General features: G+C 42.1%; 1 protein-coding gene across 1 annotated transcript; it reads right to left on the reverse strand.

The window, feature by feature from the left end:
- Positions 1 to 5,348: 5,348 nt before the first annotated feature.
- LRRC42 (leucine rich repeat containing 42) lies at positions 5,349 to 23,926 on the reverse strand. Its single transcript, XM_082832502.1, has 8 exons — positions 23,790 to 23,926; positions 17,664 to 18,150; positions 13,627 to 13,758; positions 12,117 to 12,235; positions 10,792 to 10,880; positions 10,507 to 10,620; positions 7,147 to 7,231; positions 5,349 to 5,772 (listed from the first exon to the last, which is right to left on the reverse strand). Exons 2-8 carry the CDS (start codon positions 18,134 to 18,136, stop codon positions 5,498 to 5,500), a joined length of 1,287 nt encoding a protein of 428 aa, XP_082688628.1. The 5' UTR covers positions 18,137 to 18,150; positions 23,790 to 23,926; the 3' UTR covers positions 5,349 to 5,497.
- Between the last annotated feature and the right edge of the window lie 806 nt (positions 23,927 to 24,732).

Genomic DNA, 24,732 nt, shown 5'->3' on the forward strand with positions numbered 1-24,732 from the left:
TAACCGCCATAATGAATAAGTTTCTTCTCTCTGAGCCCTAGCTTCCCTATTTGCAACATGAAGAGCTGTGGTAATGTTTTAGGATTCTACAAAGAAATAAATAATTAGATAACATCTGAATTAGACTCTATAGTTTAAAGCACTTTCACTCACATTATATCATTTAATTCCTATAACAATCCTATCAAACAAGTAAGTTTATTACATTCTTTCACAGATGAGGAAATCAAGGCCCAGAGAAGGGAAGAGATTTGCTAGTAAGCGACAGAACATGGACTAGAGCCTGGGTTTTCTGACTCCTAGTCTAGAGCTGATCCTTCACAGCCCAAAGAACCATCTTTGAGAGTTGATAGAGAGAGGAAGTTGCCAGGAACAAGAGGCTGAAGCAGAAGCAGAGGGGAAATTTTTGCTACAGATACTGAGAGCAAGACCATAACAGCAGGATGTCAAAATCATCCAGGTCAGGCCAATCTAGGAATTCCAGGATATAATTTCTCTTCTCCAATTGAGAGGATACAGGTATGGCCAGGGCTCAACACTGATATATCAAGAACTAACTTGGGTTTTAGGATAAATTTCAAAAAATAAGGATGGCCAAAGACACATGGTTAAAGGTGGCCAGAAAAGCTGTGTCACTGCTCTTTACTACCCAGAAGTCATACTGCATTTAATGTTGCCAGAATATTCTCTTATAAATCTATTGCAAAGTTAGGCCTTCATGTTATCCCCAAAGGTATGGAAAAACCTTCAGTGGAAGGACTAGAAACAGAGCAAGGCCTTCTGGTAAGATGTTCTATTTATTTTGACATGGTATTACTTACAGGACGCTAGAAGATCAAAGCTAAGTTTAACAGTAAAAGGCAGTGGGGAGAATCTCAAGACCAGAAAAAAAGCTGCAAGCTAACTCTGCAAGACTTGCCAAGAAGCTAAGTGTCCCAAGCACTTCCATTATTAGGAGAGCTAATTCCTTGCTCTTTAGCACTCCTCATGGTTTCTCATTCTCATGTATTTTCCCTCTGTCTGGAGGCTTCAGGGGAGAATCCATTTCTCTGCCTTCTTCAGCATCTAGAGGCCGCCTGTCTTCCTTGGTTTGTGACCCCTTCACTGTGTCACTCCAACCTCCTGGATCCGTCGTCACATCTCCCGCTTTTTACCCTGATCTTCCTGCCTCCCTCTTAGAAGGACCCCTGTGATTACATTGCCTATCTGGATGATCCAGGATAATCTCCCCATCTCCAGATCTTTAATTTGATCACATCTGCAAAGTCCCCATTACCATGTAAAGTAACATATTTCCAGGGGTTATGACCTGGACATTTTTGGGGGGCTATTATACGCCTATCACAATGAGTAACAAGCATGCTCTATTCTACTTTTAAATGTTTGAATAAAAATCTACAAAAGAAAATACTTCTTTGACCCCAAGACCCCAGTTACTACAAGAATTTGGAATTTATACTCCTTTACATAGTACAGATAGAAAAGAGACATGGCCTGAGGAATTTTTTCTGTGGTTCTTATTTCCACTTCCTCATCTCCCATTCTCTTTAATCCACTCCGGTTGGGTTTTTAACATTCACCTCTCCCCCAAACCTAATCAAAGCCACAAACAACCTCCAAATTGCCAAATCACTGTCCTCATCCCATGTGAAGTACTTGACACACCTCACCACTCCCTTCTTACCGTAACATTTTCACTTCTAGGCTTATACTCTCCTGGCTTTACCTCTGTCTTCAACACCCATTCCTCCTTCGCATGATCTTAAGTGTGGGAAGGCCCCAGGCCCCGTATCTCTTTTCTATCTACACTCTCCCTAGGTGATCGTATACAGTCATGGGCTCCAAATAGCAACTCTATACTGCGGAACCCCAACTTTATATCTTAGTCCTGATCACTCCCCTGAGCTCGAGTCATGTGTCCAACTGCCTGTTTGTGCATCTCATTAGGCCTCTCAAACTTGTCTAAGACAGAAGTCTTGATTTCCCCACCCACCCCAAACCTACTCCTCTCCTGCATTTTACCATCCATTCACTTGCTCAGGCAAAACCTTAGGAAGGAGTCACCTTTGACTTTACTCCGTTCCTTTACTCCCTGACACCAAGTGCATCAACGTGACCTGCCAGCTCGACCTTCAAATTAGCCCCTGTATCCAACCTCTCATCGTCACTACCATCGCTGCTACCTAGTCCTAGCTGCCATCGTCTCTCACTTGGACTTCTTTAATCGTCCTGATTGGACCTCCCTGCTCTACTCTTGCCCCCACTGTGATCCATGCCCTACACGTTGGGCCCATAGAGCAGCAAAGGCTCACTCTTCAAAAGAGAAGTCAGATGACATGTGATTTATGCTTAATAAGTGGCTTTCTGTTACACTAAGGTGAAATTCAAATTCCATGACCCACAAGGCCTAGATGATCTGCCACTTGTCTCTCTCCTAAACTCATCTTTTACGACTTCTTCACTATGCACAAGCCACCTGGCTTTCACTCTTTTTCTTCTTTCTGTCCCTAGAATGTGTCGAGCATTTCCCATCTCAGGCTTTGCACTTGTTCTTTCCTTTCCTCAGACCCAGATGTTTGCATGACTAGCTCCTTCTTGTCATACTTCTCAGCTCAACGTCTCTTCCTCAGAGAGGCCTTCTGCAACCCCCTAAATTAATTAAAAACCGAACTCTCCCCATCCCCGTCCCCCAGTATCTCATTACCAGCTCCACTTTTTCACTATGTGAACTTAGCTTGCTGACTTACTGTCCTGTTTACTTACATGCCTGTCTCACCTCCCTTGAATGGGAGCTCCTTGAAGGCATACACCATCTTTTGTCTTGTTCAGTGCTGAATCCCCAACACTTGGCACAGGTTAAATGTTCAATGGATACTTTTTCAAATGAATGGCTCAGCATTTTTTGGAATAAATGTATGAAAAGAAAATTTGGTTTAATGTCAGATTATTACGTAATTCTAACAAACTAAAAGATTCTGATTCAGTAAATATGGGTGGCGTACAGGAATTTTCATTTTAACAAATACCCCAGGAGACTCTGGGGCAGGGGTCCACAGACCATACTTTTGAGTAACACTGATTTATTCATTCTTGCAAGCATTATGTAGGTAGGTGGCCTAGTTTTAAAGAGGTAAATTGAGTGTTAGCAGAACTGAGTCACTTGCCCAAAGTTCATAATGAGTCAGAAAGTGAATTCTAAGAAGAAACAAGAAATTCTAATTAAAAAATAAAAAAGTTAATCTTACATGTAAGTTGAACACACACACACACAGATTACCTCATCTATTTTATACTAGTCATAATTTCTTGACCTTCATCATTTGTTTCAATCATTAAAACAAAGACTAGACTTTCATAACTCCATCTGAATGACTACAATGAATTGTTCAGATCAAACAAGAAATATTTGCTTAAAGGACTCACCAGCAGAGGAAAATGAGAACCTTGAAAGAGAAAAAGGATTAAAGAAAATGAAATCTTAGCTTCAAAAGTATACTGTGTTTATAAAAGAGAAGTAATCATAAGTTGCTTTGAAGGAAGATTTGCCCTCCAAAATGATCAGAACAGGTGGGATGTTTGAAGAGTAATCAGATGCCACTTTCTGACATAGCATTGCACCACAGCAACAAGGGGGTGGTGATAGTGGGGGGTGATCAAATTAGACTCAGGTTTGACTAACAATATATGCTAAGTTTGACAAGTAAGGCTGCCTGTACTAGGAATTTGGCAAGCTGTGCTCCTGTTCACCCAGATGACATTTTAAAGCTCAACCCTACTTCCACAACAAAAAACAATCCTCACTAAATCTGCTTTTTCATTGGATAAATTTCAAAAATCAGAACTTTTGAGATGATCCTGGGCAACAGGCCACACTTACAGAGTGGCACCTTGACTAGCTCTGAATAGCAAATAGAACACATATCAGATCCAAGATCTACTTTTATTAAAATCCTGGTTAAACTCCAGAGCATTTCCAGATGTCAGATCTACCACAACGATGCTCTCAATTCCTCGAGGCAGTCTCTCCCTTCCTTTTACTTGCCAGTAAGTCCTGCTTTAAGCTCACCTTTTATGGATGGAATATGGTCTAGCGCAGCACTGTTCAAGAGAAATATAATGCAAATCACGAATGCAAGCCATGTAAATATTGTAGTAGCCACATCGGAAAAATAAAAACAGATGAAGTTAATATTTTAACCCCCAAATTACCATTTTAACATGTAATCAATACTTAAAAATGGAGATTTTTTGGGCTTCCCTGGTGGCGCAGTGGTTGAGAGTCTGCCTGCCGATGCAGGGGACACGGGTTCGTGCCCCGGTCCGGGAAGATCCCACATGCCGCGGAGCGGCTGTGCCCGTGAGCCATGGCCGCTGAGCCTGCGCGTCCGGAGCCAGTTGGCCCGCAACGCGAGAGGCCACAACGGTGAGAGGCCCGCGTACCGCAAAAAAAAAAAAAAAAAAAGGAGATTTTTTCATTCATACTTTTGGACTCTGATATCTGATATCCAGTATGCATTTTACAGCACATCTCAATTCGGACTAGCCACATTTCATGTGTTCTGGGGCCACATGTGAGTAGGGGCTACGGTACTGGACAATGAAGGTCTAGAGCCTTGCTACTCCAAGTGTAGCCCACAAATTAGAAGTGCTAGCATCATCTGGAAAACTGTTAGAAATGTTCAATGTCAAGCCCAACTCCAGATTTACTGAATCAGAATCTACAGTTCAAAAAGATCCCCAGGGGACTTCCCTGGGGGTCCAGTGGTTAAGACTCCTCACTTCCAATGAAGGGGGCGTGGGTTTGATCCCTGGTTGGGGAACTAAGATCCCACATGCCACGCAGCGTGGCCAAAAAAAAAAAAATCCCCAGGTGATCTGCATGCACAATAAACCTTGAGAAGCACTGGTCTAAAGTGAGTCATTGGTCTCAGGTTCTTCATCTGATAAATGGAGGTGATAATCCTTACTTGGCAGGACTATCGTGAAGATTCTTGGTGGTTTACTTAAGAGACCTAATATTTGAGATTTTAATGAATGGTAACTATTATTTAAGAAGGCCATGTAATAGAGTGGGCTTTACAGCTGGACAGAAAGAAATATAAATTCTGGTTCTTATAAGTTCCGGACCTTAAACAACTCACTTAACTTGAGGCTGGGCCAAACCGGAGTAGTAACAAATGACGCTAAGCTGCCTTGTTAGTTCACATGGCCTTTGTCCCAAACCAAAGTGTTACTTCCTGTGGCTCCAGTCTATTTTTCACAAGGAGAACCTAAGGACAGCAAAAACGTTTATTTGAAAAAATTACTATGTATTGAAAATATACATTAGAAATTATTACATACTTCCATAGCATTCCCCTCCCCCACCACAAAAGTAGAAATATCCGCTTGCTATGCTAATGCCATAGGTAAATTCAAACGAAAAGGAAAACATCATCAGCCCCCTTTCCTCGTACATTAGAGTTGGAGGGAAAAATGGTCAACTTATATCCGCCAATCAATAGGAATTTAACAAGTCCCAGTCTTCCACAGCAAGACACACATATTTCTGCTTCGAAGACTGTGAAGAGTTGCTCTGTTCCTTCTCTGGCTCCTCGAAAGCTCTCTTCTTGCTCTTCTTTGACTCCTGGCTTGAGAGGGCTTCGTGTTTCAACAGTGGTCCATGGCACTCTGGGGCTTTCTCTTTATAGAACTGGAGTTTCTCAGAAGAATTCATGTGGGCGTCTGCCAGGTGACACTTCACTGGGGCTTCTGTTCGAGCCCGCTTCCCATCTGTAAGGGTGACAAACGGAAGGGCAATGAGCTTTCCTATGCCACTGCTAACGGCTGCCTAAGTCCAGAAAGATGATCCAAGGGAAGTGATAAGAGGCCCAAACAGGGTGAGGTTTGGATTAATTTTATTCCCTACTGAGTGCCCTGTAAAGTAACTTACAGCAAATGCACCAGCACAGGTTGAAGGTACGTACTCACACGAGAGTATCACAGATTTGGATTCAAATCTCAGATCTGCCACTTGCTGCATAAATGACCTTGAGCAAGTGACTTGTCTGAGATTCAGTTTTCTCATCTTTAGAGGGATATAAAACCTATTTCATAAGGGTGATGTGAAGATAAAGTAACATAAGGTGCTTAGCACAATGCTTGGCACAATAGTAAAAGCTTGAAAAAACGTCAGCTATTATTACTCAAAATCTGGACTTGACTCTGTCTTCTAAAAACAGCCAAGTTTGCGGCACAACTCTAGCAAATGATACAACCTTATCCTATATTTTTTGGTTTGCCCTGAATTTTTCTTATTTTTCTACCTTTATTTTTCCTTCACTTCGATTTCATCCTTTAACTCCTTAGAGAAAAAAAGTACGGTAAAATACACATAACATAAATTTAGCATTTTAACCATTTTTAAGCGTATAGTTGTGGCATTAAGTACATTCACATTGTTGTGCAAACATCACCACCATCCATCTCCAGAACTTTTTCAGCTTGGCGAAACTAAAACTTGGTATCCGGAAACTAAAACTTGGTATCTATTAAATAGTAACTCCCTACCACTCCTCACCTCAGTCAGTCCCCAGCAACCACCATTCTACTTTCTGTCTCTATGAACTTGACCACTCTAGGAATCTCATAAGAAGACTCATACAACATTTGTCTTTTTGACTGGCTTATTTCACTTAGCAGAATGTCTCTAAATTTCAGCAATGTTATAGCATGTGTTAAAATCTCCTTCCTCCTTAAGGCTGAATAATATTCCATTGTCTGCAAATACTACATTTTGTTTATCCATTCATCTGTCAATGGACACTTGGGTTGCTTGTCCCTTTTGGCTACACTTTTAATTCCTTTCTAATGTTCTATATCCATCTACTTTTGTACCACTGCAAATTTTTTTCTGGAACAAGATGGGATGTCAATAAGCACATATGTACATACATACATACATTTAATAAGTTATTTTCCTGGTGCTGGTACTCAAAGCTAAGTGTGAACTTACACTGTAAGCTGTGTTGACAGAATACAAGTCTCAGTGATCTAATTAAGTCAATACTATCATAATTAATTTTCCCACTGAGTGAAGATGAGCTAAGTGCTTTAAGGGCAAATAACCTAAGGGCAAAACACTCCAAAGGAAAGGGAATTTCTCACAGAAATGCTGAGCAGCTGTTCCAGGCTCCGAGGTTTCTCGTGGCTTCACAGCTTCCGAAGTCACACGTTCCCACTGCAGAACAATCTAAAATGTATTTGGAAAGATGTGAATCCAAACAAAATCTCAAGCTTTCCTTGGTCCCCACCGCTCTCTTTCCATAAACACAAACCCCCATGGTAATCTTACTTCAGATGATGGTGATAAGAAAAAGAACCAAGTCAAGTCTGGATTTTCTGTTTTAAGGCATGAGTTGGTCAGAATACAAACATGCTGGATATACATACTTGCATGACTCAGAAAAAATCTACAAAGCTGACTCCCTATTTTCATCTCTATTCCAATCTAGAAATAAACTGCATATCCTTAAACTAAATACTAAAATTTAAAACCTTAGTCAATACTTTTCACACATTCCTAGACTCACTTTCATGCCTTAAACTATACCAACTATAACTCACTCTTGTACGTGTGTGAAAGGACCACGTTTCCATATTCTCATGACACTTCATGATGAGTTTCCATTTTTTTAAACTGCTACAAATGTATTTTTATTACAAGCTACTATAAATTCTTTTGAAAATTTGGTTTAGTATAAACTACACATAAATAAACAATTATTTCACATATAGCACAAGTAGCAAGAACTTTAAAATCAGCACTTCTCATGGTATGCAATGAAATGATCATAAAAGAAAGTCAAGACAAACATTTTCAGGTCACAGAGGCAGCACAACACATAGTTTAAGAATATTGTTCCAGAGTTAGTTCCACCACTTACTAGCCAGGGGACCCTTGGCAAGTGATTTAATTTCTGTCTTTCAATTTCTTCATCCGTAAAATCGGGATTAATAATAGTACATAGCCCACTGGGCGGTTGTGAGGATTAAATGAGATTAACATACATGAAGGGTTTAGCAGTGTCTGGAATATAGGAAGCACTCAATAAATCTTAGTGGTCAGCCCCTCTATGATACCTCCCTGAGCATGGAAAATGGGGACAGATCTAAAAGAATGCTAAGATGAACTGAATCTGGTGGCTCAGGGGACAATAAGGAAAACTGTGCTTCTACTAACAGAAATAAGAATGTCAATTAGGAAGAGCTGTTTGGGGATGGGGAAGAAGAAGACAAGCCTGGTTCTGGACAAGCTGAATTTGAGGTGCCTGGCAGAGATTTGTGGAGAATATTTAGGAACAGGTCTAACGTGTAAGAGAAGGTGATATCATTCCCGCAGGGACAGTAAAGGTTCTGAGGACAGTTCAGATCACCAGGAGAGTGGGTGGAGATAGAAGAGGAGAAAAGGAAATGAGGAATCAGCAAGAGCTAAAGGGAGAAGCGAGAAAGTTAGGGGATACTGAGCAGGAAGGCCAGAGAGAAAAAGCGTAAGGCATGCATGTTTATAACAGGACTGCAGAAAAGCCAAGGAAGGTGAATAATGAGATCACATGCCACCTTCAGGACGACACCTGCAGCAGAGCCGTGAGGGCCAGAACTAGCTTACAAGGGATTAAGAACTGAGTAGGCAGTGAGGAGGTGGGAAGATAAGAAAAGAAAACAGCTCACAATCGCAATGGGGGATAAAGAACATGTGAGAATAGAAGTAACATGTTTATACACATAAAGAAAATGGCCAGCAGACAGTGAGATTGAAGATGTAGTGGTGGGGCAGTAGAGGGAAATAATTATTAGTAAAATATCACAGCGTAAGCTGGAGATCTCAGGGAACAGAACTGAAAGGAAAAGAGGCCACTAAAGGGCTTATCACTGGAATAAAGAGGCATACCTGTTCCCTTAGATAGGAGGGAAGTGGGGTATGTTGCAGAATTGTAGAAATTTTGAGACAGGGAAGTAAAGGACTCCTGTTAGATGGCCTCATTTTTCTGTGTCACCTTCTGAGAATGAGGCAGGAGGAGGATGGAGTCAGCCTGAAACAGTTTCAATAAGGATCAACAAAAGATAGATAAAGCACTGCTGCCAAGTCCTAGGGCCCAGCTGAGACTGCACGGTGCTTTCAGTCCAGGCTGTTAGGTATTTTACTTCATCCTTAGCTCTGCAAGAAAGGTGTTGGTTTCTGCATTCTACAGATAAATAAACAGAGACTCAAAGTTGCCTTAAGTCATCTCCTTATTGGGTTGCTCAGCCAGGATCCCAAACTCAGGCCTCTGACCCTACAGCCTATGCTCTTTCCACCATGTCACCTGCTACCATAACCAAACTACATCAAGCCCTTGTAAGACCATCCCACACCTGCCCCAAGTCTACTGGATGTATCTAGGATTCTTCCAGCACTATAAACTTTGTCTGGCAATGAACTGTTGTAATTATTTCAGCATGCATTTTCACAAACTTCAAAGTGCTTCACCAGCACCCCTTCTTGCTTACTTATAGGGAGGTGATGCTACAATCAGGTGGCTGGATAGGTCCACAGCCAGGCATTATTGCTCGGAGCCAAGGAGGGATCCAGATCAAAAAGTTTGGTGGTTCCTCTAGGCCTCCAGCAATAAACATTGGTTTAAAGCATCTGAAGGAGAAAGGCACCAGCCACAGGGAGGCTGGCATCTACTGGTGCTCTACTACTTGGTTACCTTCTGACTCTCTACTTAAGTCTGTACTTTACCAACTTAAGGAAGACCATCAAAAAGACAAGACAGCATCAAAGTTCAGCTAAGAAGCTGAATATGGAAGGGCTCAGTGTGCTCAAACTAGCATAGTCTGATCTGGAAATATGGCCTCAATATGTGTCACCCGTGTTTCTGCCAGTACTTGGAGGATATCGGCTTCGTTGAGTTGGACTAAGTGAACTTCCTTGAATGGTTCATCCAGGACATCTACCTTTCCAAACAGTCCTAGTTCTTTGTACATAATTTAAAACTTCAAAAAGAAAGAAAGAAAATGGGAGAGCTCAGGATAAAAAAAGGTTTCTTCACTAAGAGTTAAGAAATTTGCCCCCCAAAAGGGAAAGAGTTAGATTTGAATTCTTATCAGTGTGACTTATTCTCTTTCCAGTATACACACACTGCTAAGAGAATCTGTCCTTGTGAAGTTGGGTCATACTGCTTTTTTGCATAGCAAGCAAGAATTCATTTATTTTCTGAGTCATTTATAAGAAGGCGTTTTCTTCCAGGTCCCATACGGATGAAGCACAATCTAGCAACCAGAGCATGAGATTTAAGGACTGGCATCTAACACCTTTTCTTAAGTAACTGGGTTAGTTACCAGGCCGTCAGTATCTCGGATTCGACTGAAGATGACAATTCAGCCAAGGAATACCAAGAGGATTAACATTTGTTCAAGTGTTGAATAAGACACTTGGAATTAAAATGAAGCCACATTAACTGTAGGAGAAAAAATCTGCCTTACCTGGTCAGCCCAGCCCTCTGTCTTGCAGTTACTGTGATCAAATTCCTTCAAAGGCACTTTGGAGTGAACGAGACCTATGTGGGTCTGAAGCTTGTGTTTGACAGCTTTGACGTCCTAGTAAGGGAAAACCAGAACACTAATGCACACACATCTGGTTAACTCCTACTTGCCTTCAGTAGGAAATAAACACCATCACAGATCCCAGTCCTTTCTAAATGCCAATTAGCAGAAGAAAATATCAAATTGTAAGTTTGGAAAAGCAAGAGAAGGGAGTAGAAGTCTTACCTTGAGTCCCGTCCCAGAGATATCTAAGCAGTTTAGTTTTCTAAAAGAAAAGAGGTATCCAATTCCTGCATCTGTGATATCAGGGTTACCTAAATGTCAAAACATAGATAGTATTCTGTTATAGTTATAAGTATTGCTACAATGCCAACAATAAGCTCAGGAAAAAAGGCCAAACAATGATAAAATAGAAAATACTGAGTGAACAAGCTTTTCAGAGTAAATTGAATATAGAAATCTTATCTTTCCTATTGTAATGTGAAGGAGCTACGCTGGATGATCCTTAAGATCCTTCACAGCTTTAACTTTCTAGGAGCTGGGGGTTAGCAGAAAAATTAATGAACCAGATAGTTATTCCAAAGGGTTTAATTTGGAACCACATGAAAACAACATACGTAAACATGTATTAGAATGGTATATTAGACTTTGTTCACAGCCATTTTACGTCCAAAGTAAAAGATTTATTTTAAAAAGATTTTCAAGGATACGGAGGCACAGAGACTATTAATGTCTTGCTAACCTGCATTTTTTTTTAATCCTTTCTTACATATCACCTTCTCATATCAGAGAGTACTGCATTTAGCACTGAGTCCTAAAGACCATGAGCACAGTGCCTGGCACATTGTAGACACTCCAAAAATATTTGTTAAATGAATAGACTTCCCTGGGAGGAAGGGAGGGCATTCATTATTATCTTCATTTCACACAAGCCAAAACCAAGGCTCAGAGAGGTTAACTTGCACAAGGGCACACAGTAGCAGAGCAAGGAGTGTCCTCTGACCTCAAACCCCTGCTCTTTCTATTTTTTTGACACCACACCATCCTGCCACATATTTAATAAATGCTCAGTTAAATCATAAATGATCTTACCATCTTTCTACTACTGGAGTCAATAACTGGTTCATTCTGTGCAAGTTATCAAAACTGTGAATTTCATCCTGATTTTCACCAAGCAATTATTGATAAAAAATGACCTAGCTGACAGACACTATAGATCAGCAACTCAAAGAAAGTAAAAATGAGCCAAACGTCCTTCATATATGCTGTGAATATGATGAAAGGCTGCCCTGTCTGCAGAGAGTAAGTGGCATGGGTGAATCTGTAAGGGCTTTTACTACCTTACAGAGGTGGCACCATGCCAGGAAAGGTATTTGGCCAGGAGTCAAGAGCCTCTGGCTTTAGGTCCTGCTCTGCCATTAACTTGTTGTGGCACCTAAGAAAGTCACCTCCCCTCAATTTTATCACCTCTCAAACAAAGAGGAAGAACTAAATGATTTCTAAGTCCATTATTCCAACGTTAATCATCTATAACTTCTAATAAAACTTACAAGATAAATCTAATAATGTTAGATTTTCAAGGCCTCTTTTCATCACTCGAACTGGTGCCGTCATTTTCCGCACCCCGGCATCAGATAAACAATTATCCTTCAGGTGGAGTTGAGTTACACTAGAAAACAAAGTCCATAAGTAAATTACTTAAAGAGCATTTGAGAAAGTCTAGTCATGAGAACATACTTTCATAAATTTCATTCAAAAATATATCTTCTAACCTCTGCTATTTCATACATAATGCATTTAATAAAGTTAAAGATATTTTGGTGCTACTTCAGTTGCTAAGTGAGGGTTAACTTACCGACCAAAGTGTCATGTAGTACTAGTCTCAGATGGCAGAGGGCACTAAAGGTATATGATGGAATGAGGTAAACAGGGACTGCATTAAGGATATAAATACACTTGTTTATCACAAAAGCTGCATTCCTGACAAATGCTGTGTGAAAACCAAAACCACTCTAAATATACTGGGAAAGTCTGCTAAGAACTCCTATGAGAATTCTTTATGCAAAGCACAATTCTTTCATTCTAATTATTTTATAAATCCAATTCTCAGATTGGGTTTATAAGGTACAGACATAACCCAATCCATTCAGCTAACCTGTAACTGGTGTTATTAATGTGTTCCACTGTCCCACACTCAAGAAATCCGAACCTTTACTAACCTTGTACAAAAACACCTTTGTACAAGATGAACCGGTTTGCAGGGCAGAAATAGAGACCCAGATGTAGAGAAGAAACATACGGACACTGAGGCGGGGAAAGTGGCGGGGGTGCGAGTGTGGTGCTGGGATGAACTGGGAGATGGTGAGTGACATGTACACACTAATATGTATAACACAGATAACTAATAAGAACCTGTTGTATAAAAAAATAAAATTCAAAAAAAAAAAACCTTTGTACAGGGCAGTAGGTAGGTGTCACTGTCCTAGGCAGGCCCCAAGAAACAGGTTAGACTCAGGTTTGTAGTACTGTTATCCTTCTGGGTGTTTATTAAACCACAAAGGAATCCATCTGGCCTTCTCTCTGCTGGCCATACTGAGATCAGTCGGACTATTTGTGAATGGTATGAACTGGATGATTTCTTTAAATTATGGTTCTTGAAAAGGATTTACTTGGCTGTCTTTTAATAGTTCACATTTTAAATAATTTATAGTTCATTAGCAGTTAAAATAGAAAATGATAATGATTGTAGAAACTGTATAACTTCTCATCTCTTGCTAGAATAAACCACGGCAAAATCATTTTTCAACACAGGTAGCGTCAAGTATTATATGTTGAAATAAAGTTTATTGAGGTAAAGAACCTAGTGACTTACTTTCCTAAGAGTTGTCCAATCTATACTGCTTGTACCAAGTAAATGAAGATTGAATCGTTTTAGAAAAAAGAATTAGCAAATAAACACAGGATTGGGAAGTAATCAACATTCTTCAAGATGATCCCAATTGATCATCTTTTAAAAAAAGAAACAAAACAATTCATCTACAAATGGTGGCAGGTCAATACCTAGACAGGGCCTCATTGGTGAGATGTTCTAGAAGTTCATGCTCATCTCCAAGCTTGCAACAGGATAGATCCAGGCAGGTCAGCTCCCGGAAAGACTTAATCTCCTCGAGTTTTTCTGAAATCACCAGGTATCTGTGGGGCGTGGAGAGCAATCAACAGCTTTTCTTTTCCTTCTTTTAAAACATCACCATTTGTGGCTTTGTGACACATCAACATTCCATCAGGACAAGGTACTATGTAATAAGCAGACTTTACTGATTACTATGTAGGCACAGGTTGAATTTTTTAAGCTAAAAATCTTTTTACGTGATGGTGGAATAAAAACTTTAAATAAATAAAAACATATGAGCAAAGGCAGGACACGAGAGAAAAAATCTTCTTTGTTATAAGTCAGACAGACCTTGGTGTCAGTGCTGGGATTTCATCAGAGAATTTCCAAACTTTAGAACACTCGAAATTTTAATCACTCATTCCTTTAAGGTTGCTTTTTATCTAATGCTCAGTATCTAGTGCTTTGAAAACTGGAACAGGCCAAGAATTCTGGGTTCTAACCAGCACATCCCCAAGAACACACCAAGATATATTTGACAGTCAGGTTTTATCTTTTCTATTCAAACACAAGTTTGAGTAGCTGCCCACGTCACTGTGCCACTGTTATCCTGCTAACTTTACTCCAAAAGTATGTGCAGCATGACTATTATAAGAACTCACTCTAAACTAGATGGTTATTAAGGCAAACCTGTGAGCATGAACACTTTAATTACACTGGGGCACCTTGCCAATCTGCTATCGGGAAGTATCAGGAGGCCTCTGGAGAGGAAAAGAAGATCAAAAAGACACTGCACAGCCCAGGCTATGGCCTCCACCCTGCTTTCTAGTTGTCCATCTATTTCATATGATGTCAGTGAGAAAAAATGAAAAGGGATTAGAAGTGACAGGAAACAGGAGAGGAGTCTAAGAGAACAGGGAAATGCTTGTGGGCAAGAGCATGCCTTTCTCATCCACTTTTCTCATGGATGTCTAGAAGTTTCCACAGCGAGATGGTAAGCTAGGATCAGTGGGGTTATACTTAAAAGTGTTCACATTTCTCTACTGTTGCCAGAATCATAATTACCAAAAACAGCACTGAATAATCCAAGGACAAGAAGGGAGTTAGATCTCTTTTCTTCCTACTTCCAATCAGAAGAAGATATACTGAAGCTGATCGCTGGCCTGACTGCTGGGTACAGATGGCCTGGGGCACTGATACCCCCTCTAAGCTGCCTGGTGACTGAGCTCAGCTGGGTACACAAATGAGCCTTATTTACTCAGACATATTTTAATTGCATTGTAAATAAAGCTGCTGTTTTCCATCTTCCAATCACAGAGTTGAAGTGGGTTAATGGGAATTTGGGGAATTACTGGCAATTACAGAAAGGAAAACACACATCCTTTGATCAGTTAACCAAAAGATATTTAGTAATTCTGAAACAGGGTTATCTGGGAAGGACACAAAAACGTATAACATGATTAACAAACATTACAAAAATCAAAGCTGAGAAACGAACATGCAAAACCACAGACACTACTACATGCTTATCTAGGACGTAATTGAAGCTCTAGGGTCTCGCTCAAAATTAGTCTTACAACTTGCCCCTTAAAAAGTTCAGAAGAGTATAGTGGAGAAGCAACAGAAACAGCACAGATATTTTAGTGTCAGACCTGCGTTTGGGTTCCAGCAATGCTAATTACTTCTATGATTGTAAGAAACTTACTTAATCTCTGTAAGCCTCAATTTCTCCAGCTAGAAAATGGAGCTGATGATCACTTCCTTTAAGGACTATTAAGAAAATCAGAAAAAATGTTCCAAAAGTAAATGGCATCTCATAGGCCCTCATTAAATGGTAGCTATTATAATTACTTCGGTTACACAGGGTGATATTTTAAGGCAAATACTTGCCTCCCTGTGACCACCGGTGGGATTAAAAATCACAGGGAGGAGACAGTTTTGTAGGGTTGAAACCCAGTTGCAAAGACACTGGCTTCTCCTTTTGGCAGGCAGCTTTGTGACCCAACCCCACAAAGCAAGTGCCTGTACCTACACGATTATCTTATTTTTCAATTATTTTCTCAAGCTCTTTCCCCATGACCTGAACCCTTTCATGCTGGTAAAATCTTTGCTGCTGCAGCTTCAGCTGAGAATTGCAAATGCAAACCCAAATCTCCTGCCTTCTTCCTATTTTCCTTTGAGGATTCAAAAGAAGGAAAGTTTTTGATCACAACTGAAAAATCTTACTCTTATATCTGAATAAGGCAGCATTGTCTTATTTGTAATTGTTGCAATAAAATATGAGCCAAAAGATTGCTAAAAATGTTTCTTATATTTTTCTGATTATAAAAGTAACACACATTCCTTGGAGAAAAAAATTAAGAAAATCTGGAAAACTATAAAGAAAATTAAAACCAACTTCAATCTCATTACCTAAATTACATTTCAGTGGGCTTCTCTTTTTTCCCCCCCTATATATGCAATACATGTAAATTTTTCTATTTTTTTACAAACAAAATTGGGATCATACATATAATTTTTATTTTTTTCATTTATTATATAATGAACATTTTACCACACCATTTTAAATGATCTTTGGATATTATCTTAAAAGTTATACACTATTTCATTATATGAATGTACCATAATTTATTTAATTAATTTCCTCTTGTTGGATATTCAGCTTTCAGATTTTCACTATAACAAATAGTACTACAATGAACACCCTTATGTAAGGTATTTGTTCTCATATCTGATTATTACATTAGAAATTAGAACAGACTCTTAATAAATGGAATTAATGGGTCAAACAAAAGATATGAATATTTTTAAAGCCTTTGATACATATTGCCAAGCTTCTTTCCAGAAATGCTACATTAATTTATGTGCTCATCAAATGTGAATGGAAGTGCTATTCTCATCCAATTTGACCACTGGAACAGTGTGCAGACATCACAGATGGATAAAAAGCATTTCCCTATTGTGAGAAATACTTAAGGTATAATGGTACGTGGAGGAAAAAACAGAATACAATTTATAGATAGAGTATATTCCCAAATGTATAAAGATATATATAATGGTATACTATACTATCTTAAAAATCTACACATATTGATGGTAAATGATTTTCAAAATATGTGAAGAAAGCAAAGTGCATACCAGTGTGAGCACTGTGTGTGTGCTGCCGTTTGTATAACAAAGGGGACAGCTATACATGCATGTATATGTACAGAATTATCTCTGGAATTATGTAAAAGAAATTGATAACAGTAGTTGCCTCTGGGGAAGGGAAACAGGAGAGAGATGGGAGGGAGGCTTATGTTCCACGTTATACCTTTTTGTGTTTGTGTTTAAATTTTCTGTGTATTTTTTCAAGTTTTTCTTTTTAATTAGTAGATGCCTTGAAAGTCATTTTACACGATGGTGGTATAAAAATTTTAAATAAATCAATAAAAGTATATGAGCAAAGGCAGGTGATAAGAGAAAACATCTGCTTTGTTAGAAAATAGACAGACCCTGGTTCTGGTGTTGGGACCTTACTGAAAATTTCCAAACTTTAAGACACTTGAAATTTTAATCACTTATTCTTCTAAAGTTGCTTTTTATCTAATGCTCAACATCTAGTGGTCTGAAAACTGGAATAGAGACAGGAACTTTGGTTACTAATCTTCACATCCCCGAGAGCATACCAAGAGATATTTAGCAAATCACATTTTCTTTTCTATTTTCTCTTTCTAGAAAAGTTGGTAGAGGAGTATTTACTACCTAATGGAGGAATGTGGCAATCAACTAATCCTTGTAAAGTGTTTTCAAAATAAACCTAAGTGTTGTCTGGGAGGGTAAGGGAGAAAGACAATGATTTTTCTCAAAATGGCCTACCACTTCGTGTATGGAAATTCTGAACTCAAGGGCTGTTTGATGGGGAAAGTGCCCAAGCCCACTAAGCCCCGTAGCTTGACAGAATTCACACACCCAATAAAATACTCACTATCGTAATCAGAACACCCACCTGTTTCGCAAACACAAGGAGCAAAGCACCAGACTTCCATAGGCCTCTGTAAATTTCTGTAAAGCCCTCAGCCCTGCACCTGGCTCTGTGAATTTCTGTCTGGCTTCAGCAGCAGAGAACAGCTTTTCAGCAATCTGCTCAGGGAAGCCAATAAGGGAATCAATGTGATCAACATTGTCAGAGATGAAGCCCAGGACGAGGCTGAAGAGGGATTTGGCAGAGTACCGAAGATTCCCCTCCCGGGTGTATGTGAAGATGAAATGATCAGTCTTCTCTTTCTGTGCAGTATCATCTTCCCTGTTCATGCAAAGCTCCACCGAAAAGCCTTTGGGAAACAGTCTGAAAGGCCTTGGCTTCTGCAGGCTACTCCTGACACCATCCAAGGCCAGATTGACCATGTGCAGTTGCCCATTTTCTCGCACGTAGACGGGCCCTGGGTCCAGGTGGTTTTCTGAGTTGAGGTAGTAAGACATTGCCTTGGTTGCAACTGTAAAAGCAAGGCACAAGGAAATCAAATCCAATTAAAATGCCATTTGTAACGTGTAACTTCATCTTGCTGTGCCCAGAGCTTTATGAGCTTTCCAGGCAGGCCCTGTAGCTGATTTGGAGAATCAAAGCTTACCAGTTGCCTGTGAACTATGGCACTGGAGGTTACCTCTATTACCTCGACCTGGAAGCCCTTTCCTATGCTTCCCCTTTTCTTGTCTATCTGGTGAACTCTTATTCATCTTTCAAAAGCCAGCTCAAATCTCATTTCTAAAATTCACTCTAAGGGAGTTATCACAGAAGTGGTCAAAGAGTCACCTACAAGGAAAGTCATGGCAGCACAGCTGATATTAGCAAAACAACCGAAAATAACCTAAATGTTCAACAAGGGTGTTATTATATAAATGATGATACGTCCATACCATGGAATGTTATGCAGCCATTAAAATGATAAAATTTTTTATTGATTTGCAAATTACAAATTGTACACGTGGAATTTACTATTTCTGTTTTTTTTAATTAATTTATTTTTATTGATTTATTTTTGGCTGCATTGGGTCTTCACTGCAGCACGTGGGCTTTCTCTAGTTGCAGCGAGCGGGGGCTACACATCGTTGCGGTGCACGGGCTTTTCATTGCAGTGGCTTCTCTTGTTGCGGAGCATGAGCTCTAGGAGGCGAGCTTCAGCAGTTGTGGCACATGGGCTCAGTAGTTGTGGCACATGGGCTCAGTAGTTGTGGCTTGCAGGCTCTAGAGCGCAGGCTCAGTAACTGTGGCACACGGGCTCAGTTGCTCCGAGGCATGTGGGATCTTTCTGGACCAGGGCTCAAACCCGTGTCCCCTGCATTGGCAGGCGGATTCTTAACCACTGCGCCACCAGGGAAGTCCAACTATTTCTGTTTTTTAAAACATGTTTACACACAGAACAAAGGCTAGAAACTAATAACTCCCTTGCTACCTTGCACCTTCCACACATTTCTTTATTGCACTTGGCTCACAGTTCTGCTACTGATTTATTTCTGGGCGTGTTCTGCTGATTTGAGCTCCTTGAGAGCAAGGATCATGTTTAATTCATCCACCCTAACAACATAGTGCTCTGGCATGTAATAGTCCCTGAGTAGATATTCATGGAACTAAAGTTTACTCCTTTGCTAAACCTTACACAGACCGCAAGCAACATGGTTTTTTGGATCCACAAATAAAGACCTCAACCACAAGAGCTAACTAAAAGCTATTAAGGTGTGATGCTTCCAAGGGCTAGAATAGCTTTTAGTTAGCTCTTGTGCCTTAACTTCTTCAGTTAGCTGGCACTTCCGAAGTAAGGCAACATATCAAAAACAGCAGGGTAAAAAAAAGAAAACAAAAAAACAGCAGGGTATTTATGCAATCATATGGGTGACATTTTGTGTCCAAGTGCTAACTGAAATAAACACTTGCTTTCCTGAGGAACTGTGAGGTTTCAAAATATTCGAGAAATTGCCAAGTTAAATAAAATGAAAGTATATGATTATTATTGCTACAATTTTTAGGTAAAACTTAATATAATATAGGTCAAAAAGCCGCTATTATATCTAAAAGACTCTGACTGACTTTTAGAGTGAACAAACCCAGTTTCTTCTGCATCAATGCAGGGCTAGGATGTAGCTCTGAAGCCACTTAAAAGTGTCAACAATCAATCAAGTCAGTGATCAAAAATGCTGAGTCTCTGGAGATCAAACACTGATCCTGTTTGTGGGTATCAGTATGATCCATGTTTCTCCTGAGGATAATTACATGTATAAAAGCACATCAGAAAAGAGGGCCCTGCCACGCCCGAGAGCCTCACTCTTCCCTGCTCATCTCCTTATGCCCTACTCTCTGGCTAAGCCATACGACCCAGGTAAGTTGGCTGTGTTCTCGTCTCACTGGCCCTTGCACATCCTGCTCCCTTTGGCTGGAACATCCTTCTCTGCTTCCCTGACCTAGCTAACTCCTAGTTACCATTAACACTCAGCTCAACCACCATCCCTCTCCTGAGAAAGCTTCCTAACCCCTGCACTAGTGCACACATCTGTCTGGTTTTCCCAGAGCACCAATGTCTCTTTCTACATAGCACCTCGCACTGCGTACTGTCCGTTCACTTGCTAATATTCCCAAAGCTGTGAGCCCTTTGAGTACACGACACTTAACTTGATTCATCTCTCTTTTCTTTTCCAGGCCCAACACAGAGCCTAGCTTGAATAAGTCCTCAACAGATATTTGCTGAACCAAATGAAGAGGAAGGGTGAGACCTCAAAGGGACAGACTTAGTACTTGGAGCTGCAAGGCCTGCTGATACTGTTGCTAGGAGCCAGCTCCTCTACCAGGCAACAGCTGCAGACTCCTCCCCCACTCGCCAGACCCTTTTGCAGGTGGTAGAAGCAAAGAGGATGATGGGAGTATATTGCTACTGGTACTACCAGGGAGGAAAAAAAAATCTAAAAACCAGAAAAAAAAATTGGCTAGCTCTCATAACCCATACTCTCGCCAGTATTCAGTGCCTGCTGCCGAGGAGATACTTCACTTATTCTAAGCTTTTCTTCCAGGGGTAAGCACCTGGCCCCTTCAGTCTCACAGAGTTTAATCTTGATAAGGAGATAAAGCAGATCCCTTTCGGTCTTTATCTCTGGATTTGGACATTCAGAGTCCTACTCTACCAGTAGACCAGAAAGTAGATACCAGATATGGCCCCAAACAAGAATGACTTAATTTTAAAAGCAGAAAGACAAATTCCATGGAAGATAACATATTATAAGTAATCAGCACGCTATAAACTTCCTGGCAACGAAATAGGGTCTGCCTATCTGTAGTACCCCTAACCATCACCTGCAATAGTGTCTTCCATAAACTTTGGAGTAACATGGACAAATGGATGAATGGATGACCACTTCCGGTGAAAATCAGAAAAATCTGATTCCATCCAGCAGAGGGCACAAGCAGCTTGGGACCAAAGTGAGGACACTTCCCAGGCTGCCCCAAATCCTGGCAGCTTCGGCTTCCATGGATCATTTTCAAAAACGGCACAGTTCTGGCTATATTTTACTTTTAAATTACTCATCAAATGCTAGTTCTCTTTCTAAACGATGAAAAAAATCAAATATTTCCTGAAGAGTAAGCCCACATCATCTGTCCAGAAACCCCAAGGGCTCTCTGTTCTTCAACTATGATACTTGAGGAACTGACCATGGTCAGGAAATCCTGGTGACCTTTGATTTCTACTACTAAATCTGTGCATCTTGCACTCTCACAATAAGGAGCTTCCTGAGAGTTTGTGAAGTACTATAAAATGATCTAAGAATTGAATTAATGTTTAAGCCTTTCAAGGTTAAGAACCATAAAGGTGAGAAAATTCCAAACAAAGCTTCTATAATTTGACTTTGCTTGTGCCTGGCTGTTACACAGAGTGGTCTATTATAAGGGAGCCCCCTCAGGAGACAGGGCCTATTCTATACCATGGCACAAATACTACACGAACTGGAAAATTTAAGTAATTGGTATGTGAAAGAATAACAATGTCCAGTGGAGACCTGTATTAGGTATACTTCATATTAGAGCGACAGAGTAACAGGGCATTCTGATAGCCTCTAAGCCTGTCTCCAGAGAGGGAGTTTTGTAACCCATAAAACCTCATAGAAAACTATTACAATAGTGCATGTTCTAGTATTTGGTCACCACAAATGAGCCAAAGTTACCATGAAGCATGTCATTTCATCAAATGAATAAGATGTAGCCTTACTACATTAAAAACTCAGTTCTCTTCAGCCTCTTTGAATAAGAGGCAAGATAAAATAATTGATAACTAAACAGCTTTTTAGATCTTGAAGCCAGTTTGCCAAGCAAGACTCATGACTATCCAGTCAAGTGGACTGGAAGGACAGAGTCAGGGAAGCAGACAATTAAAATTGTGAGCTGAGTCTATGGATATCTAATTTGAAAAGAAAGAGAAGAAAACGCCTAACTTTAGTAGGTAAAGTAAGTTAACAATCCCCCAGGAATATTAATCATAATAAGATTATGATGATAACAATAGTGGGTGTGAGAGCTACCACTGAGTTGCCAAGCACTGTTAGGCACTATATTAAATGATTCCTGTAATTCTCAACAATCCTATTAAGTCAGGATCGCCATTTAACAGATGAAGGCGCTCAGAGACGTAAAGTAACTTACTTAAGAAACAGAACTAATAAGTGGCAGAGCCAGAATTCAATCTCAAGGCTGTATCACTCCAAAGCTCAAGCTCTTGCCCACTGCATGATGCTGTCTCTCAAGAATAAAAATATGACATCAGCCTTAAGGATAAAAAAATGTTAAAAATTAATCTCACCCACCTGTTGGATCCCTCTGGTATTCACTGACTCAAGCTGGGGGGGAGGGGTGAGAGAGGGAGGGGATAAAAAAACAGTGGACAACTGAGGAAAGAGTTGGTGGGAACAGAGCCAGGACAGAGCTACACTGAGGCCTCCCCTCCTTCCTCTGCCAGGGCAGAAATTACCCAAATCCACACACCAGGAAAACACCTGTCAATCCATGGCCGTCATCCCAAGGCTGCAGACACCCTTGGTTTATTTGAAAATGCAGTATTCTGAAGAAAGTTTCTAACATAAAAACCTGAACAGAAACTAGTTCCAAACCACCAATAACCAACTAACAATCTCAAGTTTATTGTTCTGGGTCACCACCATTACCCAGTTTTCAACTCATTTCTGTTGTCCTATAACTTGCACTTTCCTACCTGCCTTCTCACCATACCTAGCTCCTTACTTCCCTCTTAGAACAGGCCAATCTCTCCTACACCCTGACACTTCACAGCTTTTCTACCTGCCAACTCTAAGCTTCTCACACAAGATCCAATCTCCACACCAAAATTCCTAATCCACCCCCTTCACCCACGCCCAGCTCCCCTGCCCCCACCTCTCAAACCTCACGCCCTTCCAATCCTTCCATCCCTTCTGAAATACGGCTCCCTGTCGCCCAGCTGCAAGCCCACCTCCACCTGGCTCTCCTTCCTTCCCCCCACACCATTCCACCCGCGCTCTCTCTAACCCCCATGCACTCTTCCTCTGTCCTTCACCATGTACTCCTCCCTTCCTCCCATTCTGAGATTCCCTCTCCCAGGACCCCAAACTCTCCATCTTTTTCCTTGTCTTCTGCCCTCAACCTTCAAAATCCTTCACGCTCACTATGCCCAACTTCACAGCCCCAACAACTTCTCCCTGCCCCCAAAACCCCACCCCTTCTCCTATTCCCATCCTAGATCCTTTCCTCCTTGCACTCCTCTAATCCCACTTTTTCCCCCTCCCCAGTACTGCAATTCTCCCTCTCTCTCTAAATTCCCACGCATGTCCCTCCCCAAATCCACCCAAGCTAATCCTGCTCCCTTTTCCCACCCAGGCCCCGAACCCCAAGTCTCACACGCCCCCATACACTACCCCAGCACCCCAACTCCACCCTTAAACCCGTCTCTGACAACCCTAGACCCTCACACCTTTCACCCAACCACACCCCAGCCCCGTCCTTCTCGGTCTTCCCCTCCCCCCATTCCACCCCTCCCTCAAACCTCACACCCGCCCCCACTCGCAGCCCCGGGCTCGGTGAGCGGCCCAGCCCGCGGCCGCCACCTACCTGTGCCCCTGCCTGGGGCAGCCAGCAGCAGCTCCTCGCTGACGGCTCCCTCCTCCCGCGGCGCGGCTGAAGGGGGAAGCGGCTCCGCGCCCCCGGCACAAAGCTAGGGAGGGTGGGACAGAGAGTGTGCGGGAGAAGGGAGGGGGCTGGGGGCGACCTGCGCCTTGGGACCGCGGGGCCGTCGGGGGCGGGGGGATGGCTGGGCAGGGGAGGCGCGCTTGCGCGATACCCGGCATGAGGGGCGGGGTCGCGCTTGGAGGCGGGGCCGCACCCGGGGCTGGCGACCTGAGGGCCTAGGGCTCTGAGCAGGGAGAGGTGGGGACTGCGCGTGCGTGCTCTTGCGAGGGCGGGTCCCTTGGGTCTCAGAAGCCCCAGGGAGCCAGCTTAGCTGGGGGAGGGTAAGCAGCGTGTGCTCAGGCGCTTGCCTAGGGAAAGGCCCTTGGGCGGGGCTGCGGAGCTCAGCCCGCGCAGTAAGGAAGAGCACGGGGGCGTGGTCTGGGGGCGGGGCCTGAGGGAGACTGGGCGCGTACAACCGGGAGTACAGCTGTGCGCGACTGGGATCTCGGAGGAGGCTGGGCGGGAGCGGGGCGGAGCTGGGGACCGGCGCGCTGCGCAGGGTGGGGCGGGACGGGGCAGAGCCTGTGGGCGGGGTGGAGCGAAGATCCGGGAGTAGGATTTGAGCGCCTGCGAACTCCGCGGAGGCCTGCGAAAAGGGAAGGGGGCGGGGCGGTAGGGAGACCTCGAGGCCCGACAATCAGCGCGCTTAGAGTTAACCGGAGGCCCAGGCGAGCAGGGTGGCTCGGCGGGCTCGGCTGGCACCGGGGGAGGTGGGAGCCTGGCTGGGCGAGGCCGACGGAGGTGGGGGATGCTGGTGGAGGAGGGAGAGAGCGAGTGTTTTTGGGGTTGTGAGGAGACGCGCGGCGCGGAGGCGGACGGTGGGCGG

The sequence above is a fragment of the Leucopleurus acutus genome (assembly GCF_964270905.1).
Source record: "Leucopleurus acutus genome assembly, chromosome: 2".
In the NCBI taxonomy this organism is placed as follows: Eukaryota; Metazoa; Chordata; class Mammalia; order Artiodactyla; family Delphinidae; genus Leucopleurus; species Leucopleurus acutus.